The sequence below is a fragment of the Phallusia mammillata genome, chromosome 1 (assembly GCF_965637545.1).
Source record: "Phallusia mammillata chromosome 1, kaPhaMamm4.hap1.1, whole genome shotgun sequence".
In the NCBI taxonomy this organism is placed as follows: Eukaryota; Metazoa; Chordata; class Ascidiacea; order Phlebobranchia; family Ascidiidae; genus Phallusia; species Phallusia mammillata.
The window spans coordinates 18,534,578-18,557,812 of NC_137252.1; the positions used below are offsets into that span (position 1 = coordinate 18,534,578).

Below are 23,235 nucleotides of genomic sequence, written 5' to 3' on the forward strand. Positions count from 1 at the left end.
CAATCCGAGGTCGTATCGATCAAACTTTGAATTTGCAGACAGTTTCTTAACTACGACCACACCAGGTTGAAAGCACCCGATCTCGTTCGATCTCGGAAGTTAAGCATCCTCGGGCTTGGTCAGTACTTGGATGGGTGACCGCCTAGGAATACCAAGTGTTGTAGTCACTTTTTTGTTTTGTTTTTAGTGCTCCACAATCCGAGGTCGTATCGCCCAAAGTTTCAATTTGCATTGACGTTGTGGTACACCAGATTGAAAGCACCCGATCTCGGAAGTTAAGCAACCTCGGGCTTGGTCAGTACTTGGATGGGTGACCGCCTAGGAATACCAAGTGTTGTAGTCACTTTTTTGTTTTGTTTTTAGTGCTCCACAATCCAATGTCGTATCGCTCATAGTTTCAATTTGCATTGACGTTGTGGACTACGACCACACCGGGTTGAAAGCACCCGATCTCGGAAGTTAAGCAACCTCGGGCTTGGTCAATACTTGGATGGGTGACCGCCTAGGAATACCAAGTGTTGTATTCACTGTTAGTGCTCCACATTCCGAGGTCGTATCACTCAAAGTTTGAATTTGCCTTGACGCTCTGGACTACAACCACACCAGGTTGAAAGCAACCGATCTCGTTTGATCTCGGAAGTTAAGCAACCTTGGGCTTGGTCAGTACTTGGATGGGTGACCGCCTACGACTACCAATTGTTGTAGTCACTTTTTTGTTTTGTTTTTAGTGCTCCACAATCCGAGGGCGTATCACTCAAAGTTTCAATTTGCCTTGACGGTCTGGACTACAACCACACCAGGTTGAAAGCACCCGATCTCGTTCGATCTCGGAAGTTATGCAACCTCGGCCTTGGTCAGTACTTGGATGGGTGACCGCCTAGGAATACCAAGTGTTGTAGTCACTTTTTTGTTTTGTTTTTAGTGCTCCACAATCCGAGGTTGTATCGATCAAAGTTTGAATTTGGATTGGCGTTCTGGATATTGCGGCTAAGTTAGCAGTTCTTGCGAAATATAAAACATTGAATGCAAACCAAATCTTACAAAACGGCGTGTTAAACACGTTTACTTTAAAAACAAGAGGCCATTCACCTATAGATGCTGATTGTACAAATGCGCTTTAACTACATGACCGAATATAAAGGGATGAGGGTTGTAGTGGTAATGACTTTTGTGGCTATTTGTGTGACCAAGTTTTTGTTGCTCTTTTCAAATGTTCCTTCGACTGATATACCGTGTTATGTCATAATATGGCGTAACAGTGCTCCACAATCTGAGGTCGTATCATGAATCAAAGTTTGAATAGACTTTGTGGACTACGCCCCCACCAGGTTTGAAAGCATGCGATCTCGTTCGATCTCAAGGTTTAGCAACATCGGGCTTGGTCAGTACTTAGATAGGTGACCACCTAAATTCAATTTGATCAATTGTGTTTTTCTAGCTTTCATGTCAGGGTCGTTACATGCTCGATAGTCCGCTTAGTCGAAAAATTAATCACACGGCTGTATAAATATGAATTCTGAGGAGTGCACGACTGGAATAGAATGTTGAGAAGGGCATAATGCGCTACGCTTGTTTCAAGTATCAGTAATAACTGACAGCAGCACTTCTGCGTTCCCTATTGACTAATTATGGATAACATAAACTCAGTAAATTAACTGGTAAATTAGGCCTCCAACATTTACGGAACTTTGCAGGTGTAGCCTACTAACCCGGTGGTCGGCAACCGCGGGTACCGGTCCGCGAGAGTTTGTTACCGGGCCGCTTTCGTTTTCAGGTCAGGTGTTTTGAAACATTTCGCCCATGCTTTCTGGAGATTATAAACTAATTTGTGCGCGATAAAATTTCAGTTTCAAAAACGGTCCGCAGTGCAAAAAAGGTTGCCGACCCCTGTACTAACCAACAAAATTAGGCATTAGCTTCACACAAACCAGTGTCGAATTAAGCATTAGCTTCACACAAACCAGTGTTCGAATGAGAAGAAAGCGAATGTGGCGATCGCCCACTTTAGCATATGCCGTGGTGCTAGAAAATATACTGAAGCGTCCGAAACATGGAATTTAGGTATAGCATTCATCCCACCGCGGGCGAGTTGTTTGTTTCGAACATCAATTCGTCATAATGACGTTGTTGCTGTGTCGCCACGGCTTTGACTTTGTCACTGGCCTGCTAAAAATGGAGCAGCAGCGAGTTATAAGTTTGAGTGTTATTTAAACTAAGCCCGTTGCCTGTTCTGTGCCTTGGTTGGAAACGGTTTTACCCCATGACAGATTTGAAATGTAAAATTTATCAGATTTTCCTTTAACGCTCCAGCATTCCGCGAACTTAACAAAACCTTTTTCTTTTTTTAAATTTTTTTTTAGCCCCGAAGCATTGAATTTACTTTCGGTCAAGAAACATTGACTTTGTAGAAAATAAAAGAAATTTTAAGCAACCAAAAACAATTTAAAGGCCAATATGCCTGTCAAAAGGTTATGTGGCTGTTTCATTATAGCATTTTAGGCTCTAGTAGTCTAGTCCTAAGAGCAATAACATAACGTAGTTGCTGAAAACTATAAATTCGAGAGTCCAACGACATTGGATGTTATGTTGGAAGTTTATGTGGCATTTCTGACACACCAACGTGCCTAAAATCTGGTTGAGGAGCAGTATGGGTATGGTCGCATATAGAAAGATTTGGTGGTTTAGCCAAAGATTTTTTGATACGTTGACGAAATTTCAGTATTTTTAATACTTTTGCGACTCAGGTTTGTCATAACCACACAAATCGCATAAACAGCCTTTTTAAATAGCTACTTTTTATTTAGGTGGTTTAAATTACAAAACTTTCTCCCACACCTACAATGCTTTAGTTCAATCCGTCGCTTTTCGGCTATATCTATGACATCGGTTCAGCCAGGACAGTCCCGGATTTGGTTACCGGAAGTGTCCCGGACTTTGGATTCCTACCAATTCCCAGACCTATTTATTGACGCAAAACTGCTTTATAAATTCCAGTTTGCGGTCACTTTGTTTTTTACATAGGTAGTATTGTTACGTCACAATACAACTGGTGGAAAATCTTTGCACTCAGTGGCGGAAGAGGAATTTCGGGGAAATCTTTGCACTCAGTGGCGGAAGAAGCATATTTATACAGCTATTCGGGTACAAAGTCTAAATGTTGTGACTGTTTCTCTAATTTTTCGGTCTTAAACTTATCTTTTCAAAAAGAAATGTGAAACAATGCCTTGTGCCGATGTTAGCAGCTGAACTATATACGCGTTAAACCAAAACAGCTGGTCATGGCAATCTCGTGCTCTCCCAACTGCTCTACCGGGACTCGTGCTCTACCAACTTAGCTGCACAGACGGAGTGATGAAGCCGTCGAAAGTCTTTTACAAGCACCGTTGTCTGCTTCGTATGCTGCACATGTCAGCTTCGTTGTTGGGGACGCTTCAGGGCTGATCCCAGTTGTGAATTAATGTTCATCTTAACGGATAGTCTGGCGCTTCGCGTTTTGGTTGCTCCGTGAATAACAAAAACGGCCCTTAATTTTTTAAACTAAAATCCACGGTTGTGCAAGGTCCAAATACATCGTTCGTCAAAAACAAAAAATGGATATGTAGCATTGTACCTAATCATTGGCTGTCAGCTACAAACAATCATGTAATTGACTTCATAAACAATTAGGCACTGGTTGGAGTTTTGTAGCAAGTTTCGCTATCATACTGCTATATTGTTTTCAAAAGAAAAAGTATTTTTTTTTTCATTTTCGTCAGATTTGAAGACTTTTTGCACAAAACCGCTGCAAATATACCAAAATATCTGGCCACAATGCTTTGAAAACTCAAGGTGGCGGTGACACCTACTGTGCGCCTTTGGGTGCAACCAACCGTGAATGCAGCAACTACACATGGGCGAGTATGGATTTTGTGAAACCCGGTGTACTTTCTTGACCAAGCGCAACAGTACACCAGACCCGCGTGTCGTAAGGTGTAGTCGTAACATTTAACATTCTTTGATAATCCGTATGTTTATAATCTCTTAGTATTTTGTTTTAATTATTGATTACTTTGTTACATTTTTGTAAGTGTTGGTTTTTAGCAACTGCTTCACTGCTGGTTACTTCTTACGCTGCAATGATTTTATTTCATTGTTTATAACATTATGTAGCGTGTTAACTCTCTGTTTACTGACCGTCATTAATACTAAGCATATGACGTTACAGCCAAATGAAGTTTAGGCACTCAAATTCCAGCATTACATCAGGGTTGCCATTGCGTCCTTATTTCTAAGATTGGTCCTTATTTTGAAAGGCAATATCAAGGAAAATTGTATTGTCCTTATTATTATCCTTAAGTAAACCAAATCCTGAGTTGTCATGAGCTGCATGAAGTATTTTTTATGAAAGGTGGTGCTCGAACCGATTGTGTCTGACAAAAAATATCGCATGTGACACATCATGCCTTGTATTAATGCAAAGATTTGTTCAAACATGTTTTTTTCTTTTGTATGAAAATTTAATTTTTTGGTTGTCCTTATTTTGTGGTCCATGTCGGTGGCAACCCTGGTTTCATGCATCCACAAATTTGTGTTCTTTTTAATTCTATCGATACTTGGGTAGTTACTGATTTGTACTGATTAACCACCAAAAATGACATTGGTTTAACCAGATCTCCACCAAACCTGGACAATTTTGGGGTCCAATCTGGTTCAGTTTAAGAGGTTTATTATGGGTCACCTTCCCTGAAGGGGACACATATTGATTTTACTCAAATTGTTTTTGTTTGTTTTTCTTTTGTTTTCTTCTCCCCAAAGTTTGTCCGACTCGTTTTTCCATCAAATGTTTGATGGATTTGGCTGAAATTTACACAGATGGTAGATATAGTTATGTAGATGTGCATCCCACTTTGTTTTTGTTGATAACCCCAGTATTTACCACGCTAGCCCCCTAAAATGGGGTATTTTCTTCCCAAAGTTTGTCCGACTCGTTTTTCCATCAAATGTTTGATGGATTTTGATGAAATTTACAGAGATGGTAGAAATAGTTATGTAGATGTGCATCCCACTTTGTTTTTGTTGATAACCCCAGTATTTACCACGCTAGCCCCCTAAAATGGGGTATTTTCTTCCCAAAGTTTGTCCGACTCGTTTTTCCATCAAATGTTTGATGGATTTTGATGAAATTTACAGAGATGGTAGAAATAGTTATGTAGATGTGCATCCCACTTTGTTTTTGTTGATAACCCCAGTATTTACCACGCTAGCCCCCTAAATTGGGTTAGTTTCTTTCCAAAATTTGTCCGACTCGTTGTTCCATCAAATGTTTGATGGATGTGGCTGAAACTTATACAGATGGTAGATAAACTTATGTAGATGTACATCCCACTTTGTTTGTCCAAATAACCCTAGTATTTACCCCGCTAGCCCCCTAAAATGAGTGAGTTTGTGAACAGTGTCAGAATTGGCTGAAATTTGGATAGCTTGTAGAGTATGTCATTTATAGATGTCGATTGGTGTGTTCAACCCCGTAGCCCTAACATTTACCCCACAAGCCCCCAAAGTGTAAAACGTATTTGTATGTTACTGGGCACCATGACCGAAAGATTTCTGTTGCTCAATAGTGTTACAAGGGCAAGCAGTTGTATGTTACTCGTTTATGACTTTGTGGATTGCTTGGTGAACGTTTTTGTGCCGTGGCAGTTAGGGGGTTGTTAACAGCCCTATGACGTCAGAAACATTAACGGTTGTTGCTCAAAACACCTCTAGTGGTCGAAATTTTAAGCGTTGGCGGATTGGGCTGAAATTTTGCAGTACTATTGATTGAGTCATTGAGGTTTCATATCTTTATTAGTTCGTGTGCTGGACCCCATTAGTTACCCTACTAGCCCCCTAAAATGGGTAAGCTTTTAAAACAGTGTCGGGATTGGATAAAATTTGGGTAGTATGTGGACTATGCTATTTGTAGGTTTCAATTGATGTGTTTTACCTTGTAGCCCCAACATTTACTCAAACTAGTCCCCGAAAATGAACTTTTAAAAAACGTCCTAATTATATGAAATTTGCAAAGTTTCTTGAACATACTAAGTCCTCAAATGTTATGTTTTGTCCTGTAGCACCACAACTTAACCAACTAATCTCTAAAATGTATAACCCTTTTCACAATGTTCGAATTGAATGAAAATTGGACAGCTTGTAGAATTTGCTATTCATTTTTTGTTTTACCCCATTATGCCACTACTTACTCATTCGTTTCTTTGAAAAAGGACGTTGAGTAGGACATACTTCAAACAATATCTGGGGTGAATCTAAATTAATATAGTTTCTACTGTACATAGTATTATTATTTAAGCCCAGTGCCGATCACTGCGTTTTGCCTTGCAACACTAAACATTCACATGGTTATCTCTTGAAATGCATTGTCTACAACAGTGGTTCTCAACCGGGGGTCCGCCAAGCGTTTTCAGGGGTTCCGCGACAACTTTTTAATTAACGCAGAATGATTTAATAAATCGTGATTTGAAAAAAAAACGCTTTGGCGTTTAAAAAATAGAATGAAACTTGTTTGAAAACATTCTTCGTAGACAACAAACCATGGTGCATTATGACATCTAAACCCCATTGTGATGTATCAGACGTAACTTGTTAGTGGAAAACAACGTCACATTCACTGTAATGGCTATTTCTTGTTGATTCCCGATGTCGTAACCCAGAAAAAGGGATTAAAATTTTGGTCCTGGACCGAACGTGGTTGTAACTTTATGCACCATGTTTTGGTTGCTTGTTAATAAAAATGGACAAAAATACCTAAAACTTCTAAGGTGTCCGCAATTAGATTACAGCCCCGAAAAGGGTCCGCGAAGGGAAAAAGGTTGAGAACCACTGGTCTACAACTTTGCATGTGTGGGGACCCATGAGTTTCTGTTTGCAGAAACAAGTAGGGTTATAAAAGACAGTGGATGGTATGGGACCCAATATAAAATAAGCATAGGAAATATATCAATGTTTTAAAATAGGTTATAGTGTATATGCAAGGGCAATATGTGCTAAGTCACCCTTCTAGTTGTACCTTATTTTGCTTTAAAAAGTACAACAGGGTGAGCCAAAACCAGCCATTGCTTTTTTTCTATTTTTGTTGAAATTCTCAGACAATGTTGACAAATATCAAATGAAATTCATATGAATTTTATTGCATGCACATTTGTTCCTGTTTACAATCAACCGTTTGTTTTTATAATTTTCTTTCAATGCAAATTTCAATGAGTTTCTGACATGTTTGAACTTAAATGCATTTTTCTATCATTGCTTTAGGTGCTTCAAAAAATACCATATAGAAGCTGTCATAAAAATGGCTCAAAAACTGGATGGCAAAGCAATTGCAGCAGATTTGCGAAAGAAATTGTCTTTCGAAGTGAATGAGATTAAAAAAAAGTTTCCAAAATTTACGCCAGGACTAGCAATTGTTCAGGTAAAGCAGTGGTTCTCAAACTCAGTTTTCGGGCCGCATGCGGCTCTCAACTACTTATTTTGCGGCTCACACAAGACCTAAGAAACTACCAAACATTGCTATTTTAGCTTTTAAAGTAATAATCTTTAGTGATTTTCTCAAGGTTTTATTTTTTTGCGGCTCCCTATGCACTTAAAAAATACCATTTGGCCCCGACAATAAAAAAGTTTGAGAACCACTGAGGTAAAGTATCTATTGTTTCATTTTGTTATCTTGCCATTTACACTTTACTCACTCAAAAAACATACCAACTACATTAGAGTATTATATTGAATTAATATTATTGGATAATTGGAGCATATGGAATACAAAATCACCTTTGTATAACTTTTATGAGAATTTTACTGATGCTTCAATATGTGTATCATGAACTTTTTTATCATTAAGGTTGGTAGCAAAGAAGATTCTAAAGTCTACATTCGTATGAAAGTAAAAGCAGGGCAGGAAATTGGCATAAATGTGTGTCATGTTCAACTCCCAAAGAATGTCCAACAAGCAGAACTAGCTGATGAAATAAACAGACTCAACAAAGATGAAGGTTTTTTTTAATATGTACTACTGTGAATCACAGTCTGTGATTCTTTGGTTGTTTTATCCAGACATTTTGTGGTTTAATCTAAAGGGGTTTCACAGGATTGGAGCTAATTTGCTCAAGTTTCTTGCTGAGGGAAACACAAGTGGTGGAAACAGAATCCAACCCACTATCTTTTAAACATAAGGCATTTGTGCTAGATACTTTTTGGCAGCTGTGAAGTGAACAATAACAGGCTGTTGACTTAACTATAAATATATATGGTGAGGTCCAATAACTTCTTCTTTTAAGGTATTCATGGGATCATTGTTCAACTACCTTTTGATAGCAATGATCCAATAGATGTTAATTTGGCAATAAGCTGTATTCTGCCTAGCAAGGATGTAGATGGCTTGCACAATGATAATGCTGGGAAGTTGTGTCATGGTATATTGGATACAGAAGTTTTTTTACCATGTACACCTAGAGGTTGTCTTGAGTTGATAAAGAGTACTGGAATGGAGGTATATTTATGATGTACTAAGAGTTTAAATACCAGTGAAAATGATGAAAAAATGAGAAAAGGGAGTAATAAATTACATTAAATATTGTTGCCAGATAAAAGGAAAATCTGCAGTAGTTATTGGCAGAAGCAGGATTGTTGGTTCACCAATAGCAGAACTTTTAAAATGGAATGATGCCACAGTCACAGTTTGTCATTCCAAAACTTCTAATCTACCTTCCATCACAAAACAAGCTGACATACTAGTTGTTGCTGCTAGGCAACAAGAGGTAACCAGATTTCTTTGTTTTGTGTTGTACCTTAGCATCACCAATATATTTCTAGACTGCAGATATAAAAAATCACACATATCCAAAATTGAATTATCAAAGTGTGTGCATACCTGAAGTTGACTGCAAGTGTACTGGTACATATGCGACAATACGATTTGCACTACCTTACAGTAGTAAACTCAAACTCATCAATTTACAGAAGGCCAGATTTGAAAGACATTTGAACCAAAATCAGTGTTTGCCTTTCAGTTTTTTTTAAAGCATAGTTTGTGGTTAAGCTTACAAAAAACTAGGGAGGATAAATTAACAGTAGTGTTTTGTTGAGATATATTACTTACATTTGTCAATGTACATTTTTAGATGGTCAAAGCTGACTGGTTAAAACCTGGTGCGGTGGTGATTGATTGTGGCATTAACCCAATTCCAGATGCAACAAAAAAGTGTGGTCAAAGACTTGTAGGAGATGTTGATCATGAAGGTGCTTCCTCTGTAAGTTTTTGTTACAAAACCATCTTCTTAAATTGAATTTGATGCAAATTTAAAATGGTCTGTGATTCCTAATGTTTTTATATATTACATGAATGTTATCTGCTCTTAAACAGTCTTTATTCAATTTCAATGTATATAACATGATAAATATGTAAGTAGTAAATACTACAATTAGTGTGAACAACGTAAGTTTTTGGATTAAAGTAAATGTTTTTTAGATTGCTTCATGGTTAACTCCAGTACCTGGTGGCGTTGGGCCTATGACTGTTGCCATGCTGATGCAAAACACTGTCGAATCTGCAAAAAGGCATCTGAAAAAAAAGCTGGTTACAAACTGGAATATACGGTAAATGTGGGCAAAAAATGTGTGACCATTTGTACTGAAACTTTTTATTGTGTCAGTGATCGGTGTCAATTTATTTCAAGTATATACAGTGTTGTTTGTAAAGACACTTGGCATACTAGAATAAATTTTACCACTTTTCTTTTTTTTTTGAGAAAAACACTTTGGCGTGGGAAAGTATGTCAAGCAACATTGTTTTATTTGCAGAAAACCTACAGCAGTATTTCTCTTCGTATTAAGTACCTAAGAATGGCTGATTAGGATCTTATTGTTTACGTCATCTACTTGTATGAAATAGTTCAAGTTTAAAAGCACATTTTTTTAAAATTATACATTTTCCTTTGAAAAAAATTAATGTCTTTAATTAAGTTATATGAAGTACACTAATTTTACAATATATATATATATATATATGTGTGTGTGTGTGTGTGTGTGTGTGTGTTGCTAGATCATGAAAATTCCTTGAATCAGTGCAATCATTTTGTGCAGTTATCTGAAATTGAACTTGCTGACACCAGTACCTAGTGACATTGCAATAGCCAGTGCACAAAAACCAAAAGATGTTGGTGAACTAGCAAATGAAATTGGACTGTTACCCAGTGAAGTAAATCTGTATGGCAAGAAAAAAGCTAAAGTTTCGCTATCAGTGTTGGAAAGGTTAAAAGACAAAGCAAATGGAAAATATGTGGTTGTCACTGGTAAGATATCGTTCATTAAAAAAGTCAGATGTAGTGGTAACAATTAAAGTAAGGATTGCCACTCGACCTAGATAAAGTTACTCATTGGACATTTTAAACCAAGCTGCTTGCTAAGCAAACACCAGCTTTGTGTAGTTGGCACTAAGTGGTTCATGAAGAAATGCTGACACCACATAATTTGCACAATAGAATGTTCAATAAATTTACTTTTAGAAAATGGTTTCAATAACGCATTGCAGCATCTTTGCTAGACCCTTAATAAGACCCACACCAAAACCTGGCTAACTATGCTAATATACTTTTCTAATTGCAATGAGTTTGCTTGCATTAATAAATAATTTTCCAAACCTATTATAAAACTAGTGTTTATTAACTCCCTGTCTGAACTCAAATGTAAATGTGTCATGACACAAAAGAAAAGTAGTTTAGACTAATTCTAGTTTCCGGAAATTATTGATTTGTATCTTTTGAGTCGATACCTCTAAGTTGTGCCTTATGAATTTTGACTTGGCTTACTTACATGCTCCCAAACATGAAATTTGAAAAATACTACATATCTTTATGGTACTATGCTTAGTATTTGAAAGCATTTAAAGTTGGAGTAATAATTGCCCTTTTAACCCTAAACATTTATTATTAATTTGCAGGCTCTGTAGGTCAGAAATAATACCTTTTAATGCACTGATATGGTGCTAACTTTAAAATTGTTTGGCTTTTGAAAAGAATTTATTGCCTAATTTTAGTGTGTTATGCAGGAATCACACCAACCCCACTGGGTGAAGGCAAAAGCACCACAACAATTGGATTGGCACAAGCAATAGGTGCTCACCTTAAGAAGAATATTTTTGCCTGTGTAAGACAACCTTCCCAAGTAGGTTTTAAGTGTGTTTTCATTTTTTTGTTCTTAACTTTTTATTTCTCTTTCTTGTTTTTTTCCGAGTTTATAAAGGTTTGTGACTTGTTTATTGGCCAATAATGCTCATTGCTATCATTAACTAAAATGGAAATCATTTACTAAAATGAAAAATATAAAAACCAAGTGCCAAACGATACCAGAATTGTTATTATTCTTTGTTAACAGGGTCCGACTTTCGGCATCAAGGGAGGTGCAGCAGGAGGTGGTTACTCGCAAGTCATTCCCATGGATGAGTTTAACCTTCATTTGACAGGTTTGCTTAATTCGTTTAAATGGTTTTGATTTGTTTCTTTATCTTCTGTGTGATGGTTTATTTGATTCGGGCCAGGTGATATCCATGCCATCACTGCCGCAAACAATCTGCTAGCTGCTGCCATTGATGCTAGAATGTTTCATGAAAGTACACAAAAAAACAAAGCACTATATTCAAGGCTTGTGCCATCAAAGAAGGGTGTTCGGCAGTTTTCTGATATTCAGGTGCCTTTATTAATGCTTCACAAATCAAGCAATGTCTTGCAAACTATCCTACAATACCAAGTTTTTTGCTTAAGATCAGGAGATTGGAAAAACTTGGAATTTTAGAACGCGACCCAAATAGACTGACCCCTGATGAAGTGTCCAGGTTTGCTCGACTGGACATCGATCCCGACACAATCACGTGGCAACGTGTCATTGACACAAATGACCGCTTTCTTCGCAAGATCACAGTAGGTCAGTCTGTAACAGAAAAGGGAAAAGAAAGATCGACCCAGTTTGACATCACCGTGGCGAGCGAGGTAAGGACTATTTCTGTATCATCATTCGATTTATCTTATTTTGCAACTTTTTTACATATTTTATTGCGTTTGTATTTGAGCAACTTATTGGTGGTCACCCGTGGTTGAGTAATAATACTCAACTGCACATGTTGGCCTTTTTTATACGAATAAAATAATTGTGCCTAAATCGTCAAAAATTTGATTTATTTTAAGAATTGTTCTTGCTTTCTTTCTATTTTAACTTGTTTGTATCATCGCGATTTCCTACAGCGGTTTGTAATATTGCAGATAATCTTCTAAGTGCCCAATTGTTCAACACTTACATGTTTCTTTCAAAAACAGGTCATGGCAGTACTTGCATTAACAACAAGTGTTGAAGACATGAGAGAAAGGTTGGGGAAAATGGTTGTGGCAACTGATCGAGCGGGGAATCCTGTTACTTGCGATGATATTGGCGCCACAGGTAAACACTGAAAACCAAACAACTTTACCAATCGGGTAATTAAACTTTTTATGCACCAGTTTAAATTATTAGAATAAGTTTACATGACGAGGAAGGCTTACTATGTCATTTCCAAAGTAAAAATTCCAATCTATTAAAAATTATAAATATTTATTAATCGTGCAACACAGCTAAGTGCAATTTTTCACTGCTGCCTTTTTTATTTTTTTATCACTTTATATCGACAGTCCACCACGTGTCTGCTTTTTTACAGAAACTGATGATGCCTGTGTATTCAAGGCGAAATATATATTTCTGTTTTTAAAGAAATGATTTATGCTTTGTACCTGTTCTTCATGAAACAGTCTAAATATACTACTGATAAGAAGCAAGAATCTTTCTTTTTTACATTCTATTGTTTGCGGGAGATTCCTTAGGTGACAAAAGTTTTTCAGCTGGCTTATACACGAGTTTATACCTTCCACCTTGCTCATTAATTTTTTGCTTTCTGCTAAACTGTTTTAAACTTCTGTGCCAGTTTTATTCTATGATAGTTTGGTTACAGGGGCGTTGACTGTTCTTATGCGGGATGCAATTCAACCCAACCTCATGCAGACGTTGGAAGGGACTCCTGTGTTTGTCCACGCTGGTCCGTTTGCCAACATTGCACATGGAAACTCTTCAATTCTTGCTGATATGATTGCTCTAAAACTTACAGGTGGGATGTGCTATTTGCCTTACTGTTTTTACCTGACGTGAAAAATGGTTTGAGGTTAAGCACATGCTTACTGCATTGAAATACGAATGTAGAGCTGTATTCGAGTTCATAAATACTTTCCTAAGGTGACAGCAATTTGAATTGTATTGGAATGAAGCAGTTCGAGCATTCATATTGTTGAAAAGTTGACCAAAGTACAACGACCAGCAATTCGAACATTTTTCGAATAACCCAAGCATATATATGTTTGTATTTATGAATAATTACCTACTCTTTGAGATCCAGCAATTTGAGTCGATAGCTCTAACTATTTGTATTCGCGATTGGTTTTGTTGGTGTAAGTAGCAGACAATGAGAATAAAACTTGGATTGTATTTGTATTCGTAAATAACTACTTACTTTTATGACACAGCAATTCGAATTAAAAGTTTTAGTTTTTTGTAGTCACGAATGGTTATACTATTTTTTATACTATCATAAAGTTCCGAAATTTTACCTGTACTCTAATGTAACGAATTGATCATTTTTAATCATGAACACATAAGAAATGAAAAAAAATTCAAAGCTTTTGAACATGAATGTTATATTCAGGGTTGCCATACCGTCCTTATTTCTCAGATTTATCCTTATTTTGAAGGGCAATGTCTTGGAAAACTTAATTGTTCTTATCTCTAAGAAATGTCCTTGTTTTTGACTTGAGTTGTGTTATTTTCAACGTACGAGTCAAATCCCTGCTGCTATCAAAGTAAACCTAGATATGATCTGTCGTGAGATGCGAGAAATATTATCTACGAACAAGGAATATCTGGAACAGATTGTTTCTGGCAAAAAATATTAAATCTCTGTTCACCATGGCTATTTCCCAACTTACACAAGATGTTTAATTTCTTAACTTGTAACGCTTTACCTGATGTCATGTGCTGAAAACAACTTAATGTTGCCTGTTTTACACCACAATTGCATTTATGTTGCATCAAAACGAATGAAATTATATTCGTAAAAATGCAGTCATCTGTCGGATTTTTAGAATTCTTATGTTATCCGACAAAAACTCGATTGTATTTGAATGTCATTAGCTTTTCATAATCTTTTATATTCATGGATTGGTAATACAAATATTCACATCAACTAATCAAACCGATTTGTGCAATATCCAAGGCTAAAATCATTCGAATATAACACGATGGCGGTAAACTTGTATTCAAGCGCATTTAAAAACGAATACGAATTGTCCCATGTCTGACTTTTCCTCGATTTCTTAGGTCAGGACGGTTTTGTCGTAACAGAGGCAGGATTCGGTGCCGATATCGGGATGGAAAAATTCTTTAACATTAAATGCCGTCGCTCTGGTCTCATTCCAAGTGCAGTTGTTCTTGTGGCAACCGTACGAGCCATTAAGATGCACGGTGGTGGCCCAACAGTAGTGGCTGGTATGCCACTTGCCAAGGAATATTCGGAGGTATGTGAAAAAAGTTAGGAACGCAATACTCGCAAATAAACTTGGCCGGATCAAAATTAAACTGCAAAATATTTAAATTACGAGTTTTAACCATTGCAGCTTTATTATCAGTGCAACTAAAATGTATTCAATATTCTCGTCAGATTTTGGTTTCATTTGATGAATATAACCTTATAGTATTTGCTGTCTAACTCCGAAATATTTTTGTGAAGGAAAACTTAGAGTTGTTGGAGGCTGGTTTCTCCAATCCACGAAAACAGATTGAGAACGCACGATTCTTTGGCGTCCCTGTAGTTTTTGCACTTAACAAATTTGCCACAGATTCCGATGCTGAGATTGAGCTGGCACTGCGACTTGCCAGGGAAAGTGGAGCAATCGACGCGGTCTGTGCCAGTCACTGGTAAGACGCTTTAATCAAAAGATCTGCGTCAGGCAATTTGGTTATGTCGTGAAAAAGCTTCAATCGAAAACAGTTTTTTTTTTTTCATTAACCTGCAAATATTCGAACGCAAAAAAATACTTTTCCAAAAAGAAAACGATGATTTTATCTTTTTGTGCTTAAAGTTTTTGTTGTTTTATTTTAGGTCGCATGGTGGCGCTGGTGCGGTTGATTTAGCCAAAGCCGTCGTCAAGGCAACTGAATCACCCAGCACGTTCCAATTTCTTTATCAGCTCGATTTGCCCATCAAGGAGAAGATAGAAATCATAGCGCAAAAGATTTATGGGGCGGATGGTATTGAACTGCTTCCGGAAGCAGCCGAGAAAGTTGAACTGTACACTAGACAGGTGAGTCTATGAACCGTTTATACACCGGCAATAATATTTAGCACTATAGCACGGAAAACGAATTTTACCAATCGCTGTTGCTTAAAATCGGTGCAAAATTATTTGTAGTCACGGTTGCCATCGACAAGATCCCAAAATAAGGACAACCAAAAAATTAAATTTTTCAAAAAAAATAAACGTTTTTAAACAAATCTTTGCATTTGTCTGAGCTTTGACATGTCAAATGCCTTATGTTTTGCCAGAAAAAATCTGCTCCAGCAAATCTTTGTTTGTAGAAAATATTTCGTGCATCTCGCGACAGCTAGGATGTTGATTTACTTCCATTTGTAGCAGGGATTTCACTTATAATTGTTGAAAATAAGCCAAAATAAGACTCACGTCAAAAACATTTTTCGAAGACATGCCCTTCAAAATAAGGACAATTCCTAGAAATAAGGACGGTATGGCAACCCTGTGTATAGCTTTGGTTCTCAATCTTTTTGCCTTTGCGGACCCTTTTCAAAGCTGTAATCTGATTGCGGACCTTATTAACAAGCAACCATAACATAGTGCATAAAATACCAATCATGTTCGTACTAAGAACCAAATTTTAATCACTTTGTTTGGGTTTCGACGTCGGGAATCAACAAGAAAGACCCATTGCATTGTGGTGTGACGTTGTTTTATATTACCATGCATTTTAATTTGTCGCTTACGAAGAATATTTTTAAACAAGTTTTATGCTTTTCAAAACGCCGAAGCGTTTATTTTAAAACGCGATTTATCAATATTGTTGTTCGAATTAAGAAGTAGTCGCGTACCCCCTGAAAACGCTTTTCGGACCCCCGGTGGAGAACCACTGCTAAAAAGCTTCATTGTGTACAATAGTATTCGAAATCAAATGTATTTACAATCCTCAAGCTAATTAATTTTCATCAAATCTTGACTTTTTAGTAATCGTGATTCGTGAATATAAAAGGTCGGTTTGTTTGCAACATACCTTAACATTCTTTAAGTAAAAAAAAACTGCCGGAAGAGCTGAAATTTTGTTGATTTAAGTTATGTTTACGCCTAGGCACTTCTTAACGTTTCAGTTTGGGGACAATAAATAAGGAATTTTCAAGCGTTTTGGAAATGTTGGTTCAAAATAAAATACCTGATAAGATGCAGATTTAAACTCCTTATTTTTGGCACGAAAGGGTTTCAGCGGTCTGCCAATTTGCATGGCCAAGACTCATCTATCTCTTTCACACAAACCTGAGCTTAAAGGAGCACCAATTGGATTTGTGTTACCTATTCGGGACATTCGCGCAAGCGTTGGTGCGGGCTTTTTGTATCCGCTAGTGGGCACAATGAGCACCATGCCAGGTCTGCCCACACGGCCGTGCTTTTACGATATCGATTTGGATCCTCTGACGATGGAAGTGAAGGGCTTATTTTAGTTGTGGAACGTTCGGGATTGAGTTTCAAGTGAAAGCAAAAGTAGTAATTGTGTTTACCTGTAGTTTGTGTTTGTTAAAAATCATGTGTATAAAGTTATACTTTGAGGTTAGTGTTCAATTAGCCACGACCTGTCTTGAACGCTAGACTGGGGTAAGAAAATCACGTTTGTGAATGCAATAAGCGTTACTTGACCTTGGATAATTGCACCATTTTGTTTTTGTAAAAGACGTAATATGTATATGTTAAAATTTCAATGATTCTGCAACCGCAGTATTCGAACCGAAATTGTTAGTCAGTATTGTTTTTGACTCTAGCACTCCAGCATGTCAAGACCTTATCACCACCACGTTTTGTGTTATTGTGCGGACTACAAATGCAATCAAACATGTACTATTGTTTCAATGTGTTTTTTGGCCGTTGTTAATTTGATTTTTTTGGGTTTGGCTTTCTTTCGTTTTTTTTCAACTAAAGTAATTGTGGTTTTCGTGAAATCTAGCTACTATCCATTTGAAGATGTGATTATCTCGTCCACAAGAGTGAAACTTCTTGATCGCTAGCAATCTAATTTTTTTTTTGCTTTTGTGTAATTTCTACCACAGCAAAATATTTGCAGCGATTCTATGCAAATAAACGATCGGCTGGGTGCATTTTATTTTAAATCCTGAAATGTACATCAACATCGAAAAAGGCCCCCGATTTTTCTTTAACAAAAACTTTGTCTGGAATGCCATGTGTTTTGCGAAAGTTCTGTTATGTGGTTTGTCACACCAGATACAATTATGGCAGAACATATAAACATGTGTTTTCGGAAAGATTTAGTAACGTTTGAGGAAAAACACAACGTTTAAATTAATTATTTTTCTTATTTTGCTGCGAAAAACGAACTTTGTTAAATAAACGTTTGAAGGGATGACATTGTAAGAAAACTAGCATTTCTTGAATATTTTTGTTGTAAAACAAACGAATAACGTAACTATTTTTAATGCAAAAAAACAGAACATTTCGGGTTCAAGTCCTCTCAACTAACCGACTATAGCTCACAAAATATACACCGGTACATTTCCAAAAAAGACAAAAAATTATAACGCAGGTTAAACACGATTTTATTGTATCTAATTACTAGGGACCTTGTAAATCTTAAATCCAGCTCTGTGCACCAATTGGATTTTAGCAACAGACAGCTCTGAGTACCCAAAAGCAGTCGCTGCACCTATCCGAGTTTCTTGTTCCAAATTAGAAGGTCTTAATTTAGACTTGTGATTGACGTTATTGGTTGCAGATAAACATTTTCGCTTTTTACTAAGTTTGCATATAACTGATGTGACGACGAAGTTCCAGGTTCCATTTCGCGTTCAACTGCTGGTTTATGAACGTCACACTGAATTGTAGCACAATACGTCGATTCCCCGCTCATGCTGACTTTAGGGTGTTTGGTCGGGATTGGAACCATTTCCTGATCAGTATCTAGCAAAAAGGCATTTTTTTGTTAAATGGTTTGTGGTCAATTTGGGTAGCCTAAATCTTTTTCACTCTCGAACACTTTTTTTACAAATGCAGTTTCGACTGAACATTGTTAGAGAATGTTAAATTCAGTCCAAACGTTTGTGTTGAACTGGATTTGAACCACGTACTACTAACAAGTTAATCATCTTGTGACAAGATTCTTGTCCATATTGCACTCAACAAAATATTTTTTCCTACAAATTTTATTTTAAATTACACAACCTTGACGTTACCCAGAGCAGATAAAATCAATTTCGAGCTTGGTTTCATAAAAAAAAAACTTTCTAGCGGTAATGGGTCTGTTTGCTTACCAGTGTTTGAACACAGGCCCCCACGGGCAATTAGGCCTTGTTTTGCATTTTTCTCAGCAGATTTGCCAAAAGTTCTCCGATAGAACCTTATTAAAGTGTACACCGGTTCGTTGCGATCCGTTATGCCATATTTCATGTTCCTTGCCAAAAAATAAAAACATGTAATTCATTTTTTATAAATATATATTTTTACAATACATTGTAAAACTCTGGTTATTTTTAACACATAGCCTACAACAATTAAACAGCAGGTGGCCTGTACTCACAAAAATTAACCCATGTTGCTTATCAACCTTTATTAGGTTTTCGAGATGTAGCCAGTTTTGATGCAAATATTTTACCTGTTTTTCCGGGACTTGTGAAGAAGTGTGGCTAAAACAACGACTGCTAGAAATAGGATAGTTACCACTCCAATCATAATGAATCCAACTTTGTCACCTGTATTGAAAAAGTTTATTATATTTTGTGTAGTACTGTAATGACTGTAATGACTGTAATGAGTATAATCAGTGTGTATTAAGCAACCTATATAGCCACCTTAAACTTTCCTTAAAAACGTAAAATTTAAAGCACTGTTTTTAATCTTGCGTAAGTTACTGAATAGCATTTATTAATGTAACCGAAATTCATGCAGTTATCTTGTGTGGAAGTTCCACACAAAGCGTGATATAACTAATAGCTCATAACGTCACGGAGAGGTTTATCATAGAATAACATCGACTATTATGTATGCTAATAAATGCTATAGTAACGTCACGGTTTACTCACAAGGCACGTCCGATGTGACTGAAATAGCTGAATCATCACAATCGATAGAGCTGTAGGTTGCCAAGAATATCAAGTTTTTTCCTGTGACCTGAAGCATTGCCGGCCAATGCTGACTAACTTGAATGGAGTTGTGACAATATTCATTAGCTACATTTTCGCACGATGACGTCACGTCCGAATCCGATGAAGTGGCTGAGACGTAGACGCCACACCAAGGTAGTTCCGTGTTGTCGGTGTAGAGATGTCGATGCACTTTACCCTCAGCTCTGGTTCCTGCGCGCATGGGCTTATAATGGTAAAAAACGACAAATGTGCCTGTATTATAGATAAAGATAAAGTTAATAATATATTATAGATATAGTTTACAATGTCTTCTCTTTGCGTTTTCAAGCTATGCAGCTAACGAGGTTTGAAAAATCAAAATAAAATATGCAGATTTGATTTAGTGAACCTGCCCCCCATTGTGGTTTAGTTTACGGCTACAACACGAAATGTGCACGTCGAAATGTGCACAGCAATTGTGTCGCTTATCAGTAACAAGGCCAAGTTGAAACTTGTTTGTTATTCATAAAACTTATCTGTTTCGATGCGCCACTCGCCTGAGACAAAGGGGCACATAGCAAGACAAAAAGTAAACAGCATCAGGTAACAGAAAATGGGTTCCAACTAGAAAAAATATGACGCATTGAACAAACCTACATTCTCTCAGCAGGAAGAAGGGCTAAAAGCGTGTACGGCACAACTTTCAAAACCAGTAATTTTGGCATTTCAAAATTTGCTTATTAGTAAATATGAAAGTTATATTTTCTGTCGTAATACAAAATTTGTTAGGCTATACAGTTTCTACAAACTCCGTATAAAGTGCTGCATACCGTCGGGTAATATTAGCCCCGGACCTTGCATGTATCGCAAGTGGATGAATTTCAAGATCAAAATCCTGTTTGGTTTCTTTTCCAAATCTCCAAACAACCATGAACAGTTTCTTTGTCCGTCCTCCCAGGTGTTGTAATATATCTCACCCGACATTTGGTGCAGCACAGTGCGACACTCAGTCTGACTTCCAAAGCACGGTAAAACAGCTTCAAAGACAAAGTTACAGCTCCACAACTAAGTCAAACCTTTTTGATTGTTTACCTTTGGTCAAACTTGTTGAAACTTACTAAATTTCTGATGTAAGTGTTAGACCTATAGTAATCAACTGATACAGTAATTTATTGACAATCGAAAGCCATCAAGCTTTATGTCAACCATTAATTTACGTAAATTAAAAAACTAATATCAGGTTTACCTGCGCTTAATAGGGCAACAATTATAGAAATCATTTTGCATCAAGTCCTGCAATCCAGTATTTGTCCATTCAGCCCTTTCAAACCCTGCTTGAAGATGTGTTAAGAATTTGCATAGATTCTTCGCCATATTTATAGTGTTCAGTATCTGATTCATTTCACGCTGTGGCGCATTTTTGCCGCTGCAAACGAGTCATGGCACTGTCGCTCTGAAAATGGAAACAAACTGCTCCATTATTACTTGTTTCACGAGTAACAATTGCGGGAACTGGAGAAATGAAAGGTGCGAAGAGCAACGCGATTGACGTCATAGGTGAACTCCGTTGAAACCGGATGTAGGCACAACAACCTACATTAAAAAAAAACAGAAATTATTGTAAGGTAAAATTTGAAACAAATTGTTCTTCACATTAATGGAGTCAAAAAAATGCGTTGGCAAGCGTACTGTTCAGCAACGATGTTATCACATTTGTTTGTGATTTATTTCAATAAAAAAGGTGTTTTTCAACGGGATAACGTGTTTTTCGGTGAGAATGAAAGCGTTTGTTTTGGCGTTTGCCTGTTAGTATTTCTCCAGCTGATAACATTTCAGCGGAACAACATTGCGCTGCACTTTTTTCTGTTTATGCACGGTTAATAAGCGAGCAATTCCTAGCAGTCCTATCAGTTTTTGGAAGTAAGTAGGCGGTGGTGAACTTTCTAGACTGAACTCTTAAGGTTCGGTAAACACATTTTGGGTCTTTTCCAGAGCGTCGGTATGTGGTAACTGCTTCCCTCTGGTATGGGTTGTAAAATAATAGCTTGTTTCCTTTGAAATTTGAAAATAGCAAGGACAAAAGATGCGTGTTTTGTGAATTCAGGTTTTGTTTAAAAATCAAGAAGAGTGTGTTTTGTGATAAATTTTAAATAGTTAATATATCGACAATTTTGCTCTACAATCTACTAGGGGTGTGCCAAAACTGCAAATGTTCTGTTTGGTCGAGCACCGAGCATCTCACGTTAATGCTCGGTGCTCGGCCGAGCACGCTCGGTGCATTATGACGTCACAAAAAATCCCCTTTCTACGTTCTAGCTCTACAAGGTCTCTTACGTCACCAGCGGTGTATTATAAGCTGTACATGCCCATGAAGTATGCGTTTTTCCACCATCCAATACATTTGAAAAATCATTCGTTTTTGTTCATAGATACCCTTTCGAACACTAGTTACGTATGTTAGCAGGGCATGAATATGCAAATTTAATGCTCGGGTCAGTTTGTGCAACTACTCGGCCGAGCACCGAGCACCGAGCATCAAAAACAGCGATGCTCGGTACCGAGTACTCGGGTTCTGACTCGGCTTGGCCCATCCCTACAATCTACATACTTGCTCTACAATCTACATACGGAGTATGTGAAACAGACTGTGACAAACGAATCAAGTAGTCTAATGTTTTGTTTTATTAGTTTGGTATAATTGTGCTATTTGCTTTATCATATTTGGTGTGTCAATTCATCAGCAAGAGAATGTCTACGAAACCGCCTTTGACAAGCGTACCATCATCACAAAGCAGTGAACGGAGCAAGTCTTACAAACAAGCTTCCGCCCATCAAAGCTAATGACTTGTTTGGATTGTTTCCAGGACACCCCCGTGATTCAGCTGTGCCCGGCCACCTGCGAATTCAGCTTTTTGAAGGGAGGGCATTGCATATGACATAGATCATGGTTTGAGCCTGCTTTCTTTATCGCCAATGGGAGTCGGGTGTTACTTTGCAGTCATGTCGTATAGGGTGTTTCGAGACTTTTGTCACGTTGCGTATTTAACATGGCTTGGTAGTTGCCCATTAATCATTTCTTTCGAACGCAATATTTCATTTGGAACCAAGACTATATAACAGTTTGCCATTAGAAGCGAGTTGGTCTTAATGGTTGGACATCGGACTCCAGTAATTTTTCGATGGCTGGTAGTCAGGTCTGTGAAGTTCTATTGATGTTGTTTCTTGTTACCTTGAGCGAAAGTCTGCTATGTCGCAAACTAAAAAGAGACCAAAACAATCTTCAAGACGTCATTCTACATCCCAGCAATTCATCTGCGATTTCAACGGTTCGTTGTCGTGACGACGAGGTATGTCTTCATTGCACAACTCACATCCACCAATTTCCCAAGATAAAGTTCGCTAATAAGTTACTTTTACCACTTATCGAGTTGCGAAGCATGTGGGAATGAAATGAAATCAACCGGTATGGTAACTAAAAGGGTCTTGTCATTGTCACTGTTATGGATATGTATCGTGAAGTGTGATTCTTTAAATTTACATTGGGGAGGCAGTTTGGCACTTTTTTAAGTTTTGGAGTTGGACCGAAAAATAAAAACATTACGAAGTTTACCTTTTTTCTGAATCTCGGCTTAAGCGTCGGTACGGCATGATGTAATTTGTTTTTGACCCGATTTATCACAAGAATGTTGAACAAAATTTTTGGTTTGTTTCAGGCATGTGCGACCATCTGGTTTCAGTTTGGAAGAGAGGTTTTTCCACTGCGACAGGGTTTGTTTGTTTTTTAATTTTGC

At 37.4% G+C, this 23,235-nt stretch overlaps 2 protein-coding genes, 2 non-coding genes and 2 pseudogenes across 5 annotated transcripts; 5 read left to right on the forward strand and 1 right to left on the reverse strand.

The window, feature by feature from the left end:
* Positions 1-48: 48 nt before the first annotated feature.
* On the forward strand, positions 49-167 carry LOC145210281 (5S ribosomal RNA). Its single transcript, XR_013855756.1, has one exon. It is a non-coding gene; the product is annotated as a 5S ribosomal RNA (ribosomal RNA).
* Positions 168-418: 251 nt separating this feature from the next.
* On the forward strand, positions 419-527 carry LOC145210854 (5S ribosomal RNA; annotated as a pseudogene).
* Positions 528-589: 62 nt separating this feature from the next.
* LOC145210830 (5S ribosomal RNA) lies at positions 590-708 on the forward strand (annotated as a pseudogene).
* A 75-nt stretch (positions 709-783) lies between these two features.
* LOC145210666 (5S ribosomal RNA) lies at positions 784-902 on the forward strand. Its single transcript, XR_013856117.1, has one exon. It is a non-coding gene; the product is annotated as a 5S ribosomal RNA (ribosomal RNA).
* Positions 903-3,865: 2,963 nt separating this feature from the next.
* LOC145225028 (C-1-tetrahydrofolate synthase, cytoplasmic-like) lies at positions 3,866-17,472 on the forward strand. 2 transcript variants are annotated; one of them, XM_080091680.1, is made up of 18 exons: positions 3,866-3,964; positions 7,288-7,444; positions 7,871-8,021; positions 8,307-8,518; positions 8,613-8,786; positions 9,150-9,278; positions 9,497-9,624; positions 10,111-10,319; positions 11,075-11,190; positions 11,401-11,488; positions 11,564-11,712; positions 11,787-12,011; positions 12,336-12,456; positions 13,001-13,153; positions 14,416-14,612; positions 14,825-15,012; positions 15,197-15,398; positions 16,577-17,472. In XM_080091680.1, the coding sequence occupies exons 2-18, from the start codon at positions 7,325-7,327 to the stop codon at positions 16,817-16,819; spliced, it is 2,805 nt and encodes a 934-aa protein (XP_079947806.1). In that variant the 5' UTR covers positions 3,866-3,964; positions 7,288-7,324; the 3' UTR covers positions 16,820-17,472. The 2 variants fall into 2 exon arrangements, with proteins under 2 accessions (XP_079947806.1, XP_079947800.1); XM_080091674.1 differs by having other exon boundaries at positions 3,875-3,969.
* A 43-nt stretch (positions 17,473-17,515) lies between these two features.
* Positions 17,516-20,959, reverse strand: LOC145225044 (uncharacterized). Its single transcript, XM_080091690.1, has 6 exons — positions 20,691-20,959; positions 20,275-20,481; positions 19,403-19,675; positions 18,976-19,072; positions 18,635-18,774; positions 17,516-18,284 (listed from the first exon to the last, which is right to left on the reverse strand). Exons 1-6 carry the CDS (start codon positions 20,722-20,724, stop codon positions 18,064-18,066), a joined length of 972 nt encoding a protein of 323 aa, XP_079947816.1. The 5' UTR covers positions 20,725-20,959; the 3' UTR covers positions 17,516-18,063.
* Positions 20,960-23,235: the final 2,276 nt, after the last annotated feature.

What these genes read in the sequence shown, in the direction of transcription:
- LOC145225028 (XM_080091674.1), top strand. Translation starts at nt 3,875, where the DNA reads ATGCAGCAACTACACATGGGCGAGTATGGATTTTGTGAAACCCGGTGT. An exon ending in GTGTAAGACAACCTTCCCAA is followed by an intron (nt 11,191 to 11,400) that starts GTAGGTTTTAAG and finishes CTTTGTTAACAG; the next exon opens with GGTCCGACTTTCGGCATCAA. An exon ending in GATTGCTCTAAAACTTACAG is followed by an intron (nt 13,154 to 14,415) that starts GTGGGATGTGCT and finishes TCGATTTCTTAG; the next exon opens with GTCAGGACGGTTTTGTCGTA.
- LOC145225044 (XM_080091690.1), bottom strand. Translation starts at nt 20,724, where the DNA reads ATGATTTCTATAATTGTTGCCCTATTAAGCGCAG. An exon ending in CACAAGTCCCGGAAAAACAG is followed by an intron (nt 18,775 to 18,975) that starts GTAAAATATTTG and finishes TTTTTTGGCAAG; the next exon opens with GAACATGAAATATGGCATAA. An exon ending in GGGCCTGTGTTCAAACACTG is followed by an intron (nt 18,285 to 18,634) that starts GTAAGCAAACAG and finishes CCTTTTTGCTAG; the next exon opens with ATACTGATCAGGAAATGGTT.